The 21366-nt window shown below is 32.0% G+C and overlaps 1 protein-coding gene across 1 annotated transcript in view; it reads right to left on the bottom strand.

Annotated features, from left to right (window-relative positions):
• LOC130891500 (uncharacterized) overlaps positions 1 to 16119 on the bottom strand; it is a 65630-nt gene extending 49511 nt beyond the window's left edge. The window contains exon 1 of the mRNA XM_057796296.1: positions 15591 to 16119. Within this exon, the coding sequence (XP_057652279.1) occupies positions 15591 to 16119 (529 nt within the window). The remainder of the gene's footprint in view (positions 1 to 15590) is intronic.
• Positions 16120 to 21366: the final 5247 nt, after the last annotated feature.

Below are 21366 nucleotides of genomic sequence, written 5' to 3'. Positions count from 1 at the left end.
TTTTCCATTTGAAGCCTATCTTGAAAGACAGGCTCTTAACTCAAATAAACAAATTGGTACTGAAAGGTTATAAAATAATATTGTCAATAATCAACCTTCATAAGTTATGATCCCCACATCCAATAATTTTATCCGTACTTTGGATAATAATATCATAATATTCTCTTGAATATATTACTTAATAAACTATACCCTAGATCACCACTTTTCAAATCCTAAGATTATTATCTAGTAGAATCATCTAGCGATTGCAGGCTGAACCCAGAAAAATGTGCACTGTCATCGTATGGATTATGCTGCTGCAAACGTTTTAATTACCATTAAACATTCACAATTACTGTCTGACGCGCGTTTCTGTTGTTTACCTTCAGTATCTTACGATACTGAAGGTATCTTTAGTTATCGAAACGTGCGTCAGACAATGTAATTGTGAGTGTTCGAGTAGCGTTGGTGTGAACAGTGTGTTCTAGTAATTCCAACTTAGTTACATATGAATGGTATTTATAATATTTTGATTTCATTCTCGAATAAACTAAATAAATGAATAAAATAAATAATAATAACATAAACTGATGATTATCAATGACTCTCACAATATTATCAGATTTTCTTCACTTTGAACTTTAACAATCAATTAATCAGTTACCAATTTCTGCCCTTCCTTTAAACTGTCCATGATCTGTGGTTTGGTTTGGTAGATAAACGTCTCCAGCCTACCTTCACCTCAGGAGCCTCCATTATCGTTGATTACGTTTGAATTTGCTTACGAGTCATCATATGAACTCCATACACAGCCTTGAGATTACATTTGTACTCATAATTAGGTATATTTTTTTCATTTATGTACATCTCCTGTGCTCCTTTGGTAATCGCTTTAGTTGCAACATGACAAATAAATTTGAATATATATTTTTGGACTGTTTTTACAAATTTACTATTGATTGATACTTGTAATACAATTATAATACACCTTACTAATGATCAAGATACTTTACATTATTTATGATGCACAATAACGAACAAAAAATTTATCAGGAACACAGTAAATCATTATGTGTGAATAACTATTCTCTAATTATTGTAATGTTTTATACTGTACTCTCCCTGCTTGGACTAGTTTTAAAAAAGTCTCTTCTTTATCATTTGTTGAAAACCCCAATATCTTCATTATTAGTGAACTGTTCACGTTTATGGGCAATAGCGACGAGGACGTAGAGAAGTCTAAATGTGGTAGTTGATTATTGCCGGGTATGGAATTAAGGACGTCGAACACGACTAGTTAGAGGTACAGAACGTCGGAAAAATGATTATTTTTAAAGTTTGTTGCCTTAGGCGTTTGGTTTTATGGAACTGTTTCAAGTCAACTGCATACCAATGGTTTGCAAATCATGGCAGGTTAATCAAAATAACTATTTATCACCGGTGTAAAAGTTTTGAAATAACTCCATATCATATTCAATTGCCAATCTCTCACTCCTAGAAATCAAAATAATCGACTGGGTTTACGTTGAAAACGGTTGGACTGGGATTTTAATAGAATAACCTAACCTAACATCATTGTTAGAGTAGAATTGAAAATTTGTTTGGTCGAAAATTTTACAGTGCATGAGTGAGAGGTGTGATTCTTAATTTTCTGTGCACCGCACTACCAAAATTGTGATATAAGCGCCTATTATATAAGTAGATCATCAACGTCTTTGGTATTCATGAGAGGTATCATAACTGCCGTGAATCTACCCTAAAAAAGTGATGGATTCACATGTTTTGCAACTTTCTAAATATCTTACCCCCATAGTATAAGTTCCTTTTTTGGAACAACTCCTAATAGAAGAATAACAGCCAGTTCATCTAGCTCTGGCAATCGTTCTCAGTACTGCAAATCTACATCTTGCTCTAAACGTGTTTCTAATATGTCAATTGTTCATCATAATGCAGCTTCTGAAAATATTCAAGCGAGTACTGAACAACCGAGTATTGTAACAAAGTCTAAAAAAGGACCAAAAGCCCAAATCAATGGAAAAAACACCAGAGAAAGCATTTAAAAAACAGTGGTCAAGCATATACCTCATGTAGAGGTAAAGCCATGTCGTAAAAAACTATTCGTCCACCTTGTACGAGTACCTGCCAATTGTTTTGTCTTGTGCAAATGAATTTTCCTCAGATGATAGGAATATAATGTTTAAGACATACTGGGGCCGTCGTTCTTTTCAAAGGCAGCATGACTTCCTTGCTTCTTGTGTAAAGCAAGTTCAACCTGAATTCCGTACCATATCAAGATTCGAAAAGGTGGAGACGTGAATAGAAAATGTAGATAACACATCCCACTTTCTCATAAATAAAAATAGTGAGATAAGGGTTTGTAAGACGTTTCTATTGAATACATTGGCCATAAGTAATAAACCTCTACGTACTGTAATTGAAAATAAATTTGCAAGCATAAGTGTAATTCCAACAGATAAACGCAGTAAGCACAGAAAACAGTCAAAGCTAGATGCTGGAATAATACAATCTGTACGAGACCTCATAAATTCTATCCCTAGTACGGAAAGCCATTACATATCAGAGCCAATTCATCGAGAGAATACATAGATGGTGGTTTGACTGTAGCTGAACTACACCGTAATTATCGTCAAAAACGTATGTAAGACAACAAGGAACCAGCAAATTACGACGCATACCATCGAATTTTCAATACACATTTTAATATAAGCTTTTTCATTTCTCGTAAAGACCAATGCGACGTATGCGAGGCCTAAGAATGCTGTAGATAAAGAACCGTTAAGGTCCAGCTATAATATACACCAGGAAGAATAGAGTCTCAGTAGAATAGAAAAGAAACAAGATGTAGAAGAGTGCAAAAAGCCTGATAGCAGCAACATTGTGGCTATATACGATCTTCAAGCAGTATTGCCTTGTCCTATAGGTCGGCATTTTTTTATAAACGTAAATTAAACTGTTATAACTTCACAGTCTCGAATATTAAGGATGAGAAAACATTCTGTTTTTTTTGACATGAGGGTCTGGGTAAGCGAGGAGCCAATGAAATACGTTCTTGTGTATACAATTTTTTAAAATGATGTTCTTTGTCTAAACCAAATTCAGATATAACTTTTTTCTCGGATAACTGTTGTGGTCAACAGAAAAACAAGTTCGTTCTAAGTTTGTATTATTACGCCAATTATATCTATAACACACAAGTATCTAATTCGTGGACACACGCAAAACGAAGGGGATAGCGTCTACTCGGTAATAGAGAAAAATATTCGTCGAGCAAAAAATCTGGACCCATTTACACCCCAGATCAATATGTGGCTCTAATCCGTAATGTCAAAAAGACTTTGATATTTTCTATGATTTAAAGTTACTTTCTAACGATGTTAACTTGAACACTGGTAAAAATATTGATGGCGAAACAATCAGAATTTTCTGAAAATTTCTGATATTAAAGTCGTGAAATTCATTAAAGATTCTGATACCTATTTGTACAAAACCACATATAAAACTGAACAATGGAACGAATGGCAAAGTGTCCTCTTTTCAATTTGAGAATTGATATTTCTGGAACCGTTGGTGACATTCATACTAAACAACTGTTGTATGCAATTTTTCAATAAAGTATTGAATTCATATGGTTAAACATTGGATATATGGATATAAATCACGAGTTTTATTCCGTTTATGATATTGAAATTCGTCATTATGAATAACTCACAACTTTATTTGTATCGAATCTAAAAGATACGTATAGATTACAATAAGATTCCTTGAATCAGTTTAAACATATTATGCTAGCTGAACCGGCAGCCTTCATACTTCCTCAATCGATAAATAAAAGACCCAAACTTTTATATAAAATAAACTTAAAACAAACAAAAGGAATGATTTTATTATTATTTTCGATTACACTTGATTTTACTTATTTACAAAACAGAGTTTTCCTGAAATATTGGCTATTTATAAGGTTTCAATTTGATTTTGACATATACCCACATTTATGATATAATATAATAAACAAAGATTACGGTTTTCCGACGCGCAAACAGGTGACGTATAATTGTCCATGCGCTAAGCAGAGATATTCCAAGTTGATTCCGCAAACTTCCAATGACTGGCCTTGCAATTTATTTATGGTCATCGCAAATGCCAGACGTACCAGAAAAAGTGAACGTTTAAAATCTAAATATGAATCCATTGGAATCATCGGTATACGCGGTATCAAGACATCCTCTCCTTTGTATTTTCCCTTTATGATTGTTCGCATTCCGACATAGCAATATGACTATTTTCCTGATCTATCTCTCTCTGTTCATCACAGCGGTTAGCACGTGAGGTAGCTCTTCGCACATTTGATTGACTACGACGACCTAAGTCAGGTCGTCTTCTTCTTGGCATTGTAAACTGTAAGTAATCAAAGTGAGAGAAGTTCTCGCACACTTAGCAGTAAAGTGTCACTACCACAAACGATCACCGACGTAAAGAAAGTTTTCGCGCACGTAGCGGTAATCGTCACTCACAGCCATAAGGATGCACTCTTTGTCTGAGGTATCGATCGATATAGAGGATGGATCGACATATCAGATGGTTGTCAAATGTCAAATATTCTGATTACATTCAGAAATTTATGACGAAACTATCAATCTACATATATATATATATATATATATATATATATATATATATATATATATATATATATATATATATATATATATATATAGATATATAATTATGTGTTGAATCGAATACAATATTTCAATATTCTTCACGCTTATTGACCTGGATTTCTAATTATTCCACAGCATTACGTACTTGTATATCGGATCCTCCGACTTCAGTATGAATTAGTTTTGCAGGTTTCTTGTGGACTTTTTGATTCACTACATGAAGTATAAAGAGAAATTTCTTAACTTATACCGTGATGTTACAAGTAAAGAGATAACAAATAATTGGATTAGCTATTTAGTTCAAATTTCACCAAACATACATTAACATAAATGAATTCGTTAATCAACGGAGGGAGTAATTTTGTAAGTTTGCAACAATTAATTCGATACACTGGGATAAGAAAACAATGAGTATGTTTGACCTCCTATGTCTGTAATTGATTCGAATTAATTTCACTTAGATTAGAACCGATGTTGTGACAATAGATGGAAATAAATTACTTTCATTTTATACTTAGATTTGCGACGAATTGATTTTTTCTAATCCAATCCTGCTTATTACTTTTATTAGTACTATAAAGCAAGTTGGTTGATTGTTATGTAGTATGAATATATTTGGGACTGATGTCCAGCGACATCATTCCTTACGGTTATCTTTGATAATTATTTTGTATGTATACGTAAGAACTAATATATAACTAAATTTACATTTAAAAACGATACGGCTAGTCCAATGGTTATGTTATTTTCAATTTTTGTGTTTGTTCATTGTTGTCAAGTACATTCACTGCGAGCTCGTTCGGGCGATTGTTAAATCTGTTCAAGTAGGGTTCACTGTAAACACTTATTACTTCTTTGACGCAATTCACTTGGAGATCTCTACTGATTTCATTGATGAGTATAAACCAAGGTGAGTGCGTAATACTTTAGGGTGAAACCTCTTTACATACTTGGCTTGAGGCGACTTTGTGAACTAGGAGTTTATTTTGCAATGATAATATGGATTTACATCCTAGTAACTATTAGTGGTTGGTGTTTGGTTACTTTGTGCAGGATACCTAGGTACAATACCTAATGAGAAGGTCATAGGTTAACTTGCATCTACATTTCAGCAACATAACTTTAGTTTTGCCACTTATCAATTTTGGTACTAGTGTAATAAATAACCATTTATTTCCATTTTACAAATGCTTTCTCGAAGCGTTATCTAGATGGGAAAATTGTAAAATTCAATGCTCAACATCAGATAATCTCTTGTTTTAAAATCATTTTCTGGAGGTGATTTAAATATTTCAATAGAAATGAGCTAAAAGTATGTGAGATTTCATGAAAAAGGTACGCTACTATACAGGTTCTTTCCAAAAAGATGATCCCGTCTCTAGGATAGATAGAAAACTGAAAAATATTTGGAATTAACTCAGTAAAAAAATTTATACTCATGTTTTACGATTTAGCCTCAACTACTGGCAATATTGTATCAAAGTTTCATATGAATATGTTTTGGAAGCTGAACGAAAACGGTATACAGTTTTATCAAAAGTCCCTTTTTGGTGTAAAATTAAATGTTGTTTCAGTTCACTTGAAATTTTGCTTAATAAGTCTAGTATTGAAAAAGTTATCTTCAATACTACTCGGTACGAACTTCGAAATATATTTGTATAAAATTTCAATACAAAGTTGCTAGTAGTTGCGGCAAAAGTATAAGACATGTATATAAATTTTTTGACTTACTAACTTACAAATACTTTTCAGTTTTCTATCTATCCTAGAGACGGGATCATCTTTTTTGAAAGACCCTGTATAGTAGCGTTAATTTTTCATGAAATCTCATATAACTTGAGCTCATTTCTATTGAAAGTTTTTAAATCACTTAATTTTCAAACAATTGGAGTTGTATAAATAATATTGACTACGCTAGTTATATGTGAAAGAAGATTTCAGGATTTCAGGTGCAAGCAATGTACTTCGATTTATTTTTCTGCTTTAAATTTAGAGTGCAGCAAAAGCTGGATATTTGAGAAAAATTATTAACTGTTTGGAAGTGAGCTTGATCATTTACTATAATTGTTTCAATCTCTCAATAGTTGTGGATGGTTTTTGGTACAATTTTATTTTGGTTGTTTAAAACTGAAAACATGTTTTACATTTGTGAATGATTTGTATTTTGACGTCATGAGTGTACTTCGCTCAATTTCGATATCACATGTTTAAATTTCAATAAATTATTAATTTGACTATTGTTAGTTAACACACTAACCTACTCTAGGTTGGCATGTTCTATTCGAAAAATGGGGTGTTTTCTGTGAAAAACAGTTAAAGAAAACAAAACCCATGGAGAACTACTAATTTTCGAAAGGATATAACGAGTATTTTCCGATATACTTATATATGGTAGTACAATCTATGTAATGCGGCTGCCAAAACTTTATATTTTATTTTGTAATAATAAGATGATAAACAATAACCTTATTATTTTATTACCACTTTTGAAATAAAGTTGAGTAATTGTCAGTAAACAGTAAAGTAGAGTTCTAGAATATTGTTACTAAAACGTTCATCCCCATATAGTTTTCATTTAAAATTAGTTGAGTTAGGTGGTGATTGGGGCCAATCCATTTCATTGTAACTTGATACCAATATGCTAGAAGCAAGGATTGCAACATAAAAGCATACCTAATCAAACAATCAAGTTTCAATAGCTTCTTATTGATATCATGATCAAAAAATATAGTTAGACGAGCTTTTGATGAGACTTTATCAAATAAATTTCAATGAATAACAGGTATTCATTCACTGGACGTATTTATCAGAGAAAGTGGTCCGGTATTTCCTTTGGCAAGTCCGTAAGAATATGTAAACCAGATTAAGTCATTGACATACAATCTGTGTATATTTTGAATAGAATGAAATTTTCACTTTATGTTCATTTAAAAACTATCAAGAGTAATCTAAAAATGTTTATTTTCATTGTCTATTCACGGTTTTCCATTAAATTTCGTTAAGAGTACTTGACTATGTAATTGGTCTATACAGGATGTAATATTAGTCTACTAGCTCCGTTATGATACGAAGCACGGAAACAAATTATCAAGATAAAAATTAAAACAAAATATCTCAGGTAAACTAACACATTCCAAAAAAATACCCTTTACATTTTTAGCACATATAGTTAGTCTTTGTTTTACAAAATACAGTTTTACAATGTTATATATATGAAAAATTCATTAATAATATTTTTACACTCAAAGAGAGATTTTTTGTATATTTCACAATTTTAACGACAAAGCAACACAATTCTATATTAGATAACATAAAATAATAATTCAGAAGAATATTAAGTTCTCTTAAGCAGCAATTCCGTTGTCAATCTTCAGAACCTACTGAATGTATAAGCCATTTTCAATTCTGAAAGTAGTTAAACTAGATAATTTTTGGCACTGAAGATGATGGAATGCTTTCTACTACTCAAACCATAAATATAACGAATAACTCTTTTTTGTAATTTAGAGATAGATTCGAAGAGATGCAAACTACAAGACCCCAAGAAAGGTAAACCATGCGATTCGAACAATTAAAGTGGTTCGGACTCCAGTTGAGACCTTTTGGTGGAACAATTTTTAATGGTTATACCCATTTCTCAACCTACAACACTATCTTGAGAAAGCATTTTACCATGGTGTAATAGTATAATTATAGATAAATAAGATAATGATAAATATTCAGCTGACCTGATTCTACTAACTAGTCATTAAAAGGTTACACCAAGAAGGAATGATTCTTCTAAATGATCATTATCAATGTTTGCTTTGAATTTATATTGCTGGACAAAAGCTATTTCGAACAACATCAAGCTTATAAAAATCGGCTATGCAGAACCGGACATTTTCATAAGAAGTTTCCAACTCTCGCCCACCTCTTTTTTAGAGGCATAGAATAAACATTGTGAAATAAGAAATGCGCAGAATTTGTTGAATGATCATATTACGAACCCCGTCCCATTTCAGTTGGTCCACTTAGAAAAATTTGAAATTATTAAACTTTATTTTAAAATGCCAAGAAGTAGCTGTTAGTAAAATATTTTGAACTTTTAGTTTTACGTCTAAAATAAGTTTTGGATGAATATTGACAAATATTTTGAATGATATTTAATATGATAGAAATGGATAGATCTTGTTAATAATATTTTTTTATGCATATACATGAAATCATTGTTTCCAAAATTGTGTTCAAAGTTTCATTAGGTCTAAAATACGCAAATAATAAAGTAGGCTGTGTAAGTCATATTTTCACAAATTGTTTTTTATAAGTGATAGATACATTTTTGAACTAATAAGGTGAGTATAATCTTAAAAATGGGTAGAGGAAAAATTCGATTAATCATAATAAACTTATTGAAAAATGGGAAAAAAACTCAGAAATCGCGAAAGTTATAAACATGTCAAAATACAATGTTCGAAATATAGTTCGCTTGTTTAAAGCAAATGGTTCGATTGTCCCGAAAATCGAAATTGTCAAACAAAAATAAACGAGCGTTAAAAAGAATAATTCAACAAACCAGATATGCTAACTATGGTCAACTAAGTGTACTTTGGAGTAATGCAGTGAGTAGGCGGTTTTCAAGATCCACATATCACAGAAAGGCTCAAAAATTGGGATTTCAAACATACAAGGTGAATTTTGTAACATCTTAGTTTAATGCATATTTTTCTAAATACAAATTTTCTTTACGTAGGCCAAGGAAAAGCCATTATTGATTCAAATCCAAAAAAACAGACTTAAATGTGCAAAAGAGCATAAAAATTGGAATTCTCAACAGTGGAGCTGTATACATTGGAGTGATGAGTTCCGTTTTGAAGTTTGCCTAGGTGACGATCGAAATAGAGTTATTCGACAAAAAAATGAAGCTTTTCATCCAGTTTGTTTGAAACTAAAAGTAAAATTTTTGGCATCTGTGTCAATTCTGAAAAGTACCTGAATATTTTAGAAGAATAATTGTTGCCAACAAGAGAAGTAACTTTAGCCGCTGGGAAAGCCTTTATTTTTCAGTAAGATGGAGCAGCATGCCATAAGTCAAAAAAGGCCTTAAAATGGTTCTCAGACAACCATATTTCACTTTTAGAGTGGGTTTCAAGTAGTCCAGATTTATCACCAATAGAAACACTTTGGCATGCAATGAAAAAGCAGTTGCGTGCGAATCCAGCTAGAACTGTCATGGAATTAAAAGAAGGACTACAAGAAATTTTATAAACACCATGCCTCGAAGAATTACGGCTGTTATTAAAAATAAAAGGAATGTTATGCAATGGTAACTTTTAAAAGTATGTTTAATACTTAAGCTTCTCTAATTACATTTGGTTTTTTTTTGGTTTGTAATTATAACATATGTTAAGACTTGTAACTCCTGTAAAAGTATCTAAAATGTTTATAGAAAATATAAAGTGCTCAAAACGAAACAATTTGCCGGTTTTTAATTACTGAAAAAGCAATAATTAGTAATTTTTTCCAATTGGGCAAACTGAAATGGGACGGAGCTCGTATATAAAATGCAACTTAATTGGTTTTAGGAAATTTTCTTATTTAAATTTCATATTTTCAAAGACGCTCACTAGTGGTGGATCTAAAATCCCAAAAATAATTTCTTAGTATTCTCTGGGCCACTTCAGTTATAATTTTTTTGCCCTCTGAATCTGTAATATAATCCATTCCCGAGATTTAGTCGACAGCTGTTCTTAATTGCCTTGATAGATATTTATGATCTGTTTTCAGAACTTTCGTGTTGAAAAAAAATGTCTAATTTATTGATTTGAGGGTTTGGAGACTACGTTACCGATGTAGTGAACTGTAATGTCAGAAAAACATCGGAGTCTTGATTCCGTTGGTGTGTTCGTAGATGCAAAGTTGAAGTTGAATCTTAAGTTTATTTATTTCCTGGAGTCACAAGAAAAATCTGTAGAATGACTTATTCCCAACTAGTCGTCTATAGGTTTTGGATGAAGAAAGATGTTTGGACTTTGCTTCATGTCTGCTGGAAAATCCACATTTTTTGGCGTGTCCATTTGTCTAGACAGGCGACTGCAATTTTACAAGGAAGTGTAAGGTGATGTAACGATTGTGATGGGTTTCAATAGAATATACTATTATTAAATATATAAACTTTTCAATTGAGCGTCCTTAAAAAGTAAATATATGATTAGGTGTGATTAGCAGATTATTAAAGCCATACTCTTTTTAGTCACACCTGAACGCTTCTTAAAATTTTTGGATTTGATTGAGGAAATTGCATGTCTTTTATCTTTCCAATTAAGAAGACCAAGATATCTCTAGTAAAACATGATGGTTTCAATAGGACGGCGCTCCTCACATTTAAGTTTTAGTATCAGAGAAAATATCGAGGAATATTTGCAGAAAATGGGATTTAGACCACTACAATTGAAAAGTCATCAAAATCTCTAAACTTAACGTTAACAGATCACTTTCTTCGACGATATTTGATGTATAAGGCTTATACAAATAATCTAATTAAGTAGGAACATCTAAAAAAACAGAATTAGAGTGAAATTAGATAATTTTATGGTTGAGACTATTCGAAGTTTCATAAATAGGACTAATAATTAATTCCCTGGAAACGTACCAAGTAGAGAACTTTATTCTTCCTACTTTACCTCAATTTCTAATAGCCACATTAGAAAAAAGGGAGTATGGTCAGATTCCATTTTTCATTACCTTTTCAATAGCCCTACAGACGACGTATCCTAACATATGACAAAAAACTGGATATAGTTACAGCTAAAGGGTTCGAGAAGATATAATCCTTTTCTTACAAATACACATATTTCGTCAATTCACGTTTTTTTAAGTTCCTTGTTGATGATTACTATCCCCAGGATATGGAAACTTGCTGGTGCGGGAGAGGAAATTGAACTTTGCTGTACTATCTTGGTTCATTAACACAATTAATATGCTTGAAGATTTGGAAAATAATGTTTACGTCCCGTATAAAATTCGGTAAACATTTAACAAACCGTCATTCTACCATCGAATCATAAACATAAATGCATTTCTATTGACCAAAGCTGTCATAAATTTCTTTAAGTAAATATAAATATAGCGTTCTTTACACCATGGGCGAATGAAGACAATGAAATTGCACAGTGTAGTGGGAATAAAGACAGGTAAGAATTTAATAATAAAGATTTAGATATACAAACACAGCAAGTTATTTTAAATATAGTCGAATGTTTACAAAAGGAAAATATTCAGCAATCTGATAATGCAATCATAATAAGAATTGCTGAGTTAACTAGAGTAAATAAATTTTCCATTTGCCGAGTAGTCAGGGAAGAGGTTGCTGTCGATCGTTCAAAGAACTGAGACACATGTACCTTGGATAAATCATGAATAGCTTATTTGAAATTAATAAATATTATAGTATGATCGTCAGCTGATTGTCTATTGAGGGAAAAGTAGTCATTCAGCACATAAAAAACTCCACGCGCCGATCGATTGTCAGATCTTAGCCCCACTAGCAGGCAGCTGACGGTCATTATTGTATTTCTATATATGTATGAAATAATTTATGATCATTTCAAGTGGGATAGGATTATTTGAAATTCACATTTTTGTTGTCAAGTTAGCGCGCTCGACTAACCCATCATCCCCCGTCTGTTTTTTGTGGCTAATTAACATCATTATTGGGTGATAGCAATTTCATATGGGACAAAATAACTTGAAAAAACTTTTTGTTCACGATTACAGCCACCTCTTATGCATGCGCACACCAATGGTTTTGAGGCTGACGGTCGGTTTCGAGTTTAGGAATGAGAATACAGCGTACCGTATTAAACTCAGCCGGGATCAAATTCCTTGAAAAAAAAAAGCCGCTGTCTCCCGGACTATAAGATCACGAAAATCTTAGTATCTGTACCAAGCAGACATTCAATGATATTAACATTAACACATAGAATACATCCTCACAAAGTTAGAAACCTTCTGGGATCACTGGAGAATGATCCAGAGAAAGGAACCAATCACAGATAACATTCTAGTTGAAAAAAAAATTTTTAATGAATTTTGGAAAACTAATCTAAACCTAATACAACATATTAATACCCAGTGTGAAACAAAAATCAGATGGGGACATACAAAAACAGAATATATAAATGCCATCCCAGAAATAAGACAAGGAGAATCACTTAATTCCTTCATATTTAATATTATTATTGATAAAATAATAGAAACTCTGCGAAAATAGCGGAATTCAAAATTCTTCCACGTCGTTTGCTATGCTGGCGATGATGTCCTTATTGCCAAAGTTTATCTCGAAAGGCTACTAAATTCCTTTAAAACTAAAGTAAAACAACGAAGCTTGGAAACCTTTTTAATGAACTAAGAAAGCACACAATGAATTTTGGGATGCCTAAGAGATATAGTTTGGAAGAACAAATACCTAGAAGACCTATCATTACATATGCAGCAGATATAAAATAAAATATGAGTAGGGCACTATGAAAAGAGTCAAAATAAAAATATTGAGAATTATATAAGGCAAAACACTATACGGCAGAATACGGAATGAAGAAATTTAACACCAGCCAAGTGAAATACAGTATATAGGAAGATCAGTAAGACAGAGACGAGGATTCTAGAACAAACATATTAGAAGAATGGAGGACAGTAGACTTGTTGAGGACGCAAATATGAATAACCCGGGAGGAAAAAGACCACTGAGAATACCACCTAAACGATGAGGAGAATACCGGACTTTGTCTTTCGACTTGTTATCAAAGAACAGGCAGTAGCTTAGTATTATCGTCATCCATGTTTGAAAGAAGAAGTAAAGAAGCAGAAGAATCTTTGTATATATTGATCAATGAGAAACATCCATAATTTTATCGATATGGGGCAGATGAAAATCCGTGTTGTACAAATAAAGCCAAAATTATATGCCCTGAAATATATTTGGTCATTTTAGATTTTAGAAAATGAAATTATAGGGCCAATATTCTTGGACGAAATTTTCGATAAAGTATGACATTTGAAATTTTCGCTAGAGTTGGTGCCACAAATTGCTGAATTCGTTCAATATCCCTATATAAAAATTTCCTGGTCTTGAACTTGTTTCAACAATATGTTATTTGACCACATCTCGCAAGACATGTTTCTGTATTTCCAAGCAAATGGAAAGGTGGAATAGCAACAAAAATCTCCGTAAAGATATCACATTCAAAAATTTATCATTATCCAGGCTTGGAAAATATTCTGACTTGTTCACGATTATCGAGACATATATTGAAAATTCATTTCTCAAAAATTCTAAGATTCCAACTAGCAATTTGATGAATGTTGTGATAAAGTTTCCACATGTATAAATAGCGATGATTCTTTGAGTGATATGTGATCTCTCTTCGAAGTTGAGCTTCTGTAATATCCTAGTTGGTCTATTTCAAAATAGTGCCGCTCAACTGTCCTAATGCCTCCAATAAAAACAAGTGATGATCTGCTGCTAGAAGCCTCTACCCAGATTACTTCAATATTCCTATGTATATCTCTCAGCACTAATAACACATCGCTTCTCTGTAATCGTGAACAGTATGAAAATAGACAGAAAATTTTGATGCGGCGTTTTAGTGTAGCCTAGCAACAGATCTACCGTCATTTCTAAATCATTAATCAGTGATTTGACGCGCAGTAGCAAACACCCTTCCAGCTCTTAGTAGTACGCATCGGTTGCTCAGTGAGTCTCCCTCATATTCCTCCACCATCTTCTGCCCATTTCAGTACAGTAAACACAACAGGTAATTATGAAACTGACTAAATCAAAGCACTCCCCTCTCAAAATCGCCTTCATGGTGAAAATTTTGACCTGTTCTAACTTGTTTATATTCTACATAAGTAAGCGAATTCGCAGTAAACAATATTTGTTCTATTTAGATATACCGAATACACCATTTACACTTCCACTACATCAACACTTACAATTACACTGTCTGACGCGCGTTTCCAGTGTTGATGTAGTGGAAGTGTAAATAGTGTGTTCAGCATGAATATCACCAACGGTTCCTGAAATTTCAGCTTAAATATAGTGTTGTAGGTTGAGAGTTGCGTATAACCTTTAAAAATTTTTCTACCACAAGGTCTTAACTGGAGTTTGAACTACTTACTAATGTGCAATTACGATGTAATTGCAGGCTGGAATAATATGTGAAGATCCTTATTAAATTTGGAATTGGCTTGAAAGAGAATCATGATAGGGAAAAAATATACAGACGAAATAATATATCATGGAATTTTGGAAATGAGAATTTGAAGGGATAGTGGAGCGCAACATATACCTAATCCCACACTACTATCTGTATACACCATGTACATGGGTTAACTACTGACGGTAACTTGCGGTAGTATGGTAGAATAGGCAGGACTCACAGAATTACACAGCAGTATTTGAATCAAAATAATCAGTGTTTTTAGAGCAATATCAGTCACTCTAAGAATTTGGAAATTACTTGGATAAGAAATTTCAACGTTACAATAAGTTGTAAACTAGGTAACCATGTTCAAAGTGTAAGTAAAAGAAAAAATTAAAAAGCTCATTTGAAAAACACTAAACATTTGAAAAAATATGAAAATGTTCTATTCTATTCTATATTAGTAACAAGAAGACTAAATAAGTACATATTGATGACACATATTCGGCCATAGTTTTGTGAATACTATAACTGAAAATACAACTTTCCACAATTATGTAATAATGTATTAATTTATATAAAAATGAAAATAGATGAAATGAAGGGTTATTTATACAAATGCCTGAAATAATAATTAAATACGAAGAATATGTGACCTTCTTCAAGCAACGACCTCTACCGAAGTGACATCATACTTCTATCTGTTACCAAATGTCAGTTTCCAATAGACGGTAATACTTACTGATGAGATTTCCCAATAGATTTTTGAATATTCTTCCTTGTCCTACACTTTGTGAAAAATCTTTTGGGACTAGTTCTACTTTAAAAAAAGTGCTATTAGTATCAAAACTGCGAGGTGACACTTTTAGTGTACTACCAAGGAAAAATTCCTCGGGAAGTGATACTTCAATATCGTGAGTCATAAAAAACTTTTTAGAATTTTCTCGTAATGATCTTGAAATTTCTTCAAACGGTGATTCATTATGTAAATCCTCGGAAATGGTGGCAGTCTCATTATCGACATCTTTGTAGATAAAATTGTTTTTTGAGAACTTCAAGAAATTAGTAAAATGAACATCCTGATCATAATCGAATGTGTCTTTGAGAAAATCATGTATCGTATCTTTAATACAAGAAACCGTCGGTTCTTTACAGTTTTGCACCAAACTAAACCACAATTCGTTTCCGGAAGTTACATTTCCAATAGTTGTATTCAATCCGAAAACTTGAATATTAAAATAGAGCAAAAGAGCTACGAGGTATTTGAACATGCTGTCTTTGGCTAAAAAAAAGTTTTTGAGATTGTTCAGCACTTTCGCTTCACAGCGTTCTAGACGTTCGTCACATTATATTCAGGGCATGCTTTGACGCACTCTTTCACCGACCGGATCGTACCGTGAACTAAACTAAGAACGACCATTTACTTTTATCAATTCTTGACACACTTATTCCGTAGTATATCCCTCTCTCTCTAGTTTAGTACGGGCTTATGTGCGAAATTTTAATATACATTTTTGTTTATACCTTACAACCCAGTAGTTTGTCAAGGAAAATTAATATTATTATAATAACATATAACACTAGCCTTAGGTCAATTTTGATTTTTACAAGAAGCACTACCTGGACATTTATTTACGTAGAAATATAAAGAATTTCTGAGTTTAGGCGAATAGAAGAGTTCAAAGATACGACAGATGGTTTTAGATATGCCCAAATGAGCACCTAATTAATTGTCAAGAAATAACTTTAATATGTCAATTCTGTTAAACGAAAGTACAACGATTTTCCAATTAGATAAGTTACCAGATATTGGATTAGACGACAAGATATGTTTGCACAAAATATTATTTTCAATCTTAAATGTGGGGTACGAATGAGGATTATGTGAGACCTTTTCTATAATTTATGTTTACCGCTAAAGGAGACTTTAAGGTGCTAAAGTGAAACATTTATGACGTTTAAATTGAAAAAACATTTAGGATAAATGCCAATAATGAAACGCGCCGTTTAATTTAATGAAAAGTTCAAATTTAAAGCTTCCTTTAAATGTAATATGAAACCGGCCGTTTCACTACATGTGCGAGGATTACCTTGCATTTTCTACTAATATGAACAATAATCTGTGGTCCTGAGATATTATTCGTTTTATTTCTAATAGACAAATATCGAAGATTTCATAGATACTGTGAGATCAAAATATAAAATGATACATCTACTTTGATATGTAGATATAATGAGATGCGGGAATTTTATACATCTTCACTATAATTACTTACAGTGAACTATGTTGTTTTTGATAGCAGAAATAATTTTGTAAATTTGTTCTATTCCACATTAATTCAAGCTGCTTTCACCAAAAACGAATATTGATTAATGAACAATTTATATTAACATAGGATGAAAACTGTATAGGTGTGACACTTATAACTACGGTCAGTTGGTCACTTTCTACGAGAATGATTCAATAGTTATCGCCGTTTGATAATTAAGAGGCAAATGACAATGAAGGATCATTAAATGTGATAACAAATGATGATGTTACAAGTGTTATACATAAATGTTAGTGTCAAGAAAATAAAATTAGGTCGATGTTTTTTGCTTGAGTGTCCAGTAATAATACTCTTAGTATATATAAACAATGGAACGAGTAGTCAAACAGCAAATATTCGGGGTGAAATGTTTTTTAAAGGTTGGTATGTTGTCTGAATTATTTCAGAAATTAATACTGACCAATTGCTAGACAATTTCCAAGAGAAAAACCCATGAGAAACAAGTACTAATTCTAAGGGTTATGGCGAAAATACTTCTAGTAAACCTTCCTAAAGTTGTTTATGCTGAAAAAAATTATACATTCTAGTTAGAAATAATTTGAGATGTTTGAAACAATGCAAATTTGGACTTCCTTGAACTCCGTTACGGATATATATGAGGCGTATGCTTAGAAACAATATTCTAATATTTTTTTTACATGGATTTTTCCATGGAGTTAGAGTATATCAAAAGGCTTCCATAGATTCCTAACAACGTTTTCAATAAACAAGAAACGTCTTCGTACAAATGCAAAATTGAACCCATTCAAAGTGAAGTGTGGACGCCCCATCTTCACATAATTCGCTACCCATAAATGGAATAGGAAATGCCATAAATCTGGGAAGAGCACTCTGGAAGGAATACTCGTGAGAGAAAACCAACTCCGACATACTTATTCCTCCTACCAGTAAATCCTAAATAGCGGTTAATATTTTGTAGTTTGTGTGAAAGAATATCACGTGGTTTTTATACGTTGAAGCTCACTTTACATTGATTATGAACATTTTCCTATTAAATGTATTGGTATAGAATCTATTACCCCATAAATGTGGTCACCTGGACAACTGGAATTCAGCAGTTGCTATTCGTTTGTGTAGAATATTGAAGATCAAGGTATATTCTACTTCTGTATATACAGAAAATGAAATGTGACTGCCCATTAGAAACACTGCAGAAGTAATCGAGAAATACTGCAGAATCATATAGACCATTTTTTTGCGTCGAAGAGAATGTTACCTACTAAAGTATGAACTATAAACTATATCATTTCACTTTTTTGCGGATGGTCCTTTAGAGTTATCTAAGATGAATTGAAAAAAATTAGGAAAAAGTTGTCTTTATGGTAAGAAAATGGAATTTTCTGGTGAGGGTGATTAGAAAATTGTTGTTAGGATTAATCACTTGATGACGAATGACGGAAACCTAACCTTACCATATTATAACGTGTCTTCACAGATCATGTGATGCTCAAAATTATGAAAATGTATTTACGAAATTTTTATTTTATAGAAAAACTTCAACTTGTACGAACCGGATATGAGTAAGATGAGCTGAATTATCATCATACTTATATACTGTGGAGTCAAGTCTCTGCCTTGAGAAATCAGTTATGAATTAAAAAAAATAGTCGTTGTAGCTGAAAAAGAAGCATTATTTCTAGAGACAACAGGCTTGAAAATCAGAATCGGATTTGCGATTCTCAATCACCGATATGATATTTGCAAATTTAGTTTATTGGTATTTGTAAGAATATGATTATAACTAGATATTTCTCTGGGAATTTGTGTTTTTTTAAGAAATTGGACATTAATTGTATACAACTAGATCAATTTATTCAATAACTCCCGCCCATTATGAAGAATATTTTGTTCGCAATATATCAAGAATGTTGGATATTTGTACCGTTCCGTGCCTTTTTTCGCACAGGCACTATTGCGGATGGAAACATCTATGGTTTGAAACAAGTCAGTGAATGATATCTGTGTCTTATGCTCTGCGAACGGATTACTGTTAATTCAAAAACCGGAAAACGAGCAAACTATAAACGTAACTTCTATGAATCTGATATATATTAAGTTATAACTTCCGTGATAAAAAATATATATTTTGTATAATTTGGAACTTTAACAAAAATATGCAGAGTGAGTATTTTCGTAGTATTCAATTACTCAGTAAAACTTATCCATAAAAATTTGTTCAAATAGTAGAATGTGGGAATTTATTGTATTAAATAACGACACTTTCAGATTTCATTAGTAAGTAGGAAAAATAAGTGCACAATACATATCATTAGAAGGGACCAGAAAAATATAGGAAAATAATCTGTTCAGAACCGAAAATAAAATCTCATTTTATGCCGATCTAATTGTGGGAAACGTGGGGGGTTTAAAGGAAATTATAAGAAATATATTGATAAAAAAAAATAAACTAAGAAACTGGAGTTTACTGGCCATATATTGAATTTAGAGATGAAATGGATAGTATTTGAGTAATATTTGAGAAAATTTTAAAATGGAAGAATCCCAGAAGTAACTGGCCCAAAAAAGAGAGCACAAACATTTTGTGAAAATATATACTTATTTTTCAACGTAATCTCTTTTTAGCTCCTTACACTTTTCATACAAATAACCATTAACTGCCGATATCACCTCCCCATTGTTTGAAAATCCTTGACCAAGTCCCCAAGGAGGCTAAATCTGGAGAATAAGTTGCATGAGGTAGCAATTCAAACTTTAAGTCAACTAATTTTGGCCATTGCAATAACGGAGGTATGAGCTAGTGCTTTGACTTGATGAAACAACAAAACTTTTTTCTGGGCCAAAATTATCTAAGATTTCGTGAGGCAGTGGTAAAAAAAGTGAATAATAATAAGTTCTTCGTTAACTTCTCTACAAATTCTGTAATATACAGAGTGAGTTTCATGTATGGAACGCCTCAATTATCTCGGAAACGGCTTGTGCGATTTTTATAAATTTTATGTATTGTGAGATACGGCCGGTATTATGGTGGTATCTACATTGTTGTCCGATCTTTCCTTTTTTCGGAAAAATAATGAACTTTGTTATTTCAATATGTCAACACCCTTGTACACAAAAATTAAAAAAAATCGTTCAAGTCGTTTTCGAGATAATTGAGGCATCCCATTTATAAAACTCACTCTGTTTATTGGAATTAATTGTCTATAGCCATATTTTTGATGAAGGAACATGAAACAATTAATAGTTGCTATTCACTGTCGATAACAATACGTGATGAATACGACATCAAAATTTAAATACACTAACCGTTATTTGGAAAGCGGGTCGTTTAAAAAATAAGTAATTATTCAAATTCTTCAAGAAACCCAACATGAATATTTAAAAATGTTTCGAAATATGAAGAATTTTAATTCGATTTACCGTTGGTCATATGAATAAATTTTTAATGAATAATCACTCTCTTTATCATTAATATTTTGCCATCTCGTCTGCAGAATCAATTGTTTGTTTTTTTAATAGAATACCCTAAAATGGTATTTCAGATGATACCCATATAGAGTTCTGTTGCGAAGTCATATATCCGGGGAGTACAGCTTATAAATTATTTCACTTGCAAATAAAAATGCCTCTATTAACACTCAATTTAATCAACAAACTCAAACTTTCCGGGATCTAAACTAAGAAAGATAAGCAAAAAACTTACACCGAAGAAAATACTGGCATCGAAAAAATCCAATTTTAATATCACATACTTTTGCATTTTAAAAGTTATGTTATAATAGTTTAATATATTTTCAATGAATTTGATCTGAATTTATAATAATTGTGTATTAAAATAAATAAAAATATTGAAACTACATCCAAGCCTCGTCTAAAACCATTTCACATAATTTTAAATTTTGTCGTTTGACAAAAAATGACGAATTGAGACAAGTAGAAAAGTTGGTCGACGATTTTTTCACTCTGTTCAATGTTAGGTATGAAAATAAAACTCCATCGAATTGAACGCTTATTCTTCAACTGAAAAACTATATCTTATGTATATATTCTCGACAAAAAAACGTCTTAAACTGTTGATATGTGAAACACTTTTTGTGTATTTAATATTCCGAATGGTAATTAGCATATTATTATGGTGTAAACTTATTAATTCCCTATTTTATAGTTCCAATGTAATAGCATTACCATCTTACGAATTAACGCCGTACTATGAATAGATTAAGTGAACAG

Source organism: Diorhabda carinulata, chromosome 3 (genome assembly GCF_026250575.1).
Source record: "Diorhabda carinulata isolate Delta chromosome 3, icDioCari1.1, whole genome shotgun sequence".
In the NCBI taxonomy this organism is placed as follows: Eukaryota; Metazoa; Arthropoda; class Insecta; order Coleoptera; family Chrysomelidae; genus Diorhabda; species Diorhabda carinulata.
The sequence above is the reverse complement of the archived record's forward strand: the minus strand, read 5'-3'. Positions and strand labels throughout refer to the sequence as shown.